Source organism: Amblyomma maculatum, chromosome 4 (assembly GCF_055883805.1).
Source record: "Amblyomma maculatum isolate TAMU_Amacu chromosome 4, ASM5588380v1, whole genome shotgun sequence".
In the NCBI taxonomy this organism is placed as follows: Eukaryota; Metazoa; Arthropoda; class Arachnida; order Ixodida; family Ixodidae; genus Amblyomma; species Amblyomma maculatum.
The window spans coordinates 22,991,132-22,992,939 of record NC_139347.1 but is presented as its reverse complement, the minus strand read 5'-3'; the positions used below and the strand labels follow the sequence as shown (position 1 = coordinate 22,992,939).

Here is a 1,808-nt window from a genome sequence, read left to right as displayed (position 1 = left end):
TTAGCACTTTCCTTTCACATGGAAATAGCATTTCACGCCTGACTTAATGGCCATTACAAGGTTAAAGATATTAAAGCAAGAAATGCAACCAAGGGCTATGTCTTGAAGAAGGTTATCTTCTATATTAGATAAATACAGCGCTTGGGACGTCGCTGTGTCGTGCCTTTCCTACTTGTCCCATCCCATAACTTTAGTTTAGTAAACGTAAGTTTAGTACCGATAACTTTATTCATTGGGAATAAAATGCTGTTTGAGGATAGCTGCAGAGGAAAGCCACCTCCGCGATGTCTGCACTGTACTCATCTATTCCCGTTGTCTCCCCTTCCCTTCAATTTCTGGTTAGGATTCAGAGGGCAGTGGGCCGACTACGACACGTGGCTTCTTGGTAACACGAGGTCAATTAAACTGATTCCTTTTTGTCGATCCCAGCAAGTCCACTCGCTTATCTCTCACACTGGTCCTTGCTTTTGTCAACCAAGGGAAGCAGGTGGCCTTCTTAACTCTAATCTTTTGTGCCTTCCATGCATTACTGATGGCTATTAGAGTAGCATACCACTGAAACGCCTTCGTGGAATTGAGGGCAGGGTGTTCTCTTTACGTTCTAGATTTTTCAGAAATTCGCGTAGAGCGCGGTGGAGAAGGTCCTTGACCAAGTAGTAGGCATAACCTCCTTTCCACAAGAACAGCCAATGGGTTAACGATGCCGGGTTAATAGTGAGACCGTGCAACCGGTATTTAAGGAGCGACACATCTCTTGGCTTGACATTCTCAGCTCGGACGTCGTCTAGTGCTGTGGCCGGTGACCTGCGAAAATGCACACTGCGATGGTTCCTCTGCTTACCGTCCTGCTGTTTCGCCTGGCGACCGTCAGTGGTGAGGTTATTTTCCGCGATCCATTCGCTGTTTTCTCGCGTTTTCGAAGTATTGCGCTGTTTGTCAGCGTTGTAAGGTGGCTTCCTTCTGAAAAAAAGTGTTCGTTTCGGAAGGAACATAGGGTGCAATATTTCTTAATTTTGCTTGGCCTTTACCGTGAACCTTCCTTTTTGAGTGTAACATTTCTCAGCTGAGCGTCAACGCAAATGTACAATCGTATATTTCCCCCTTTAGCCCCGTGTTATTGACTCCTCCTTATTTTTATTGGTGATAGCCTGGATACGTTGTTTTTGCTCGAAGGCATGTTATCATGGTTTTCAGAAACAACATATTCATTTTTGTTAATTTCTGCCATGAAGGTCGCCATCAGCCACTGATTTTCCTTATATCTTTTTGTGTCTCCAGCCTACAGCGTTCACTTCAACCTAAGTTCGGAGCACCCGTTGGACGTAGTCGAATCTAGCCGATCCCTGCCCGTGTCCCTGCTGCCTGTGGTTCTAGCTCTGGCCGGGCCGGCCCTTGCCTTGGCAATTGGAACACTGAAGCCCGTTCTTCTGGCTCTAGGGCTGCTCTACCTGACCTTGTTCGGGCTTGCGTATGTCCCCTTCGTCGGTGACCTACTGGAGTCGGGCTTCCGCACCTTCTACATAGATGCTGAGGCTCCTGGCTTTGTAGACGACATGCTGCGCGCAGCTGGGCTGGACACAGAAGTGTGCCGTACGCGAGCAGCCTGCGAAATCACGGAAGAGGCCGTGCGCAAGTACCCCACGACGGCCGCCATGCTTCGATCTCTGACCGGTGCCGTGCAGGCTCAAGGGAACAACGACAGCATTCTTAAAGGTCTGCTCGGAGGACTGTCGGGGCTGGGCTGTGAATCACTGTACTCAATGTGCACGCATTCTATAGTCGAAAAGCTTTTCAAGAACCTGTCTTGA

The 1,808-nt window shown here is 48.6% G+C and overlaps 1 protein-coding gene across 1 annotated transcript; it reads left to right on the top strand.

The window, feature by feature from the left end:
* Positions 1 to 824: 824 nt before the first annotated feature.
* On the top strand, positions 825 to 1,808 carry LOC146190489 (uncharacterized). The gene is made up of 2 exons (XM_084600178.1): positions 825 to 873; positions 1,279 to 1,808. Exons 1-2 carry the CDS (start codon positions 825 to 827, stop codon positions 1,806 to 1,808), a joined length of 579 nt encoding a protein of 192 aa, XP_084456304.1.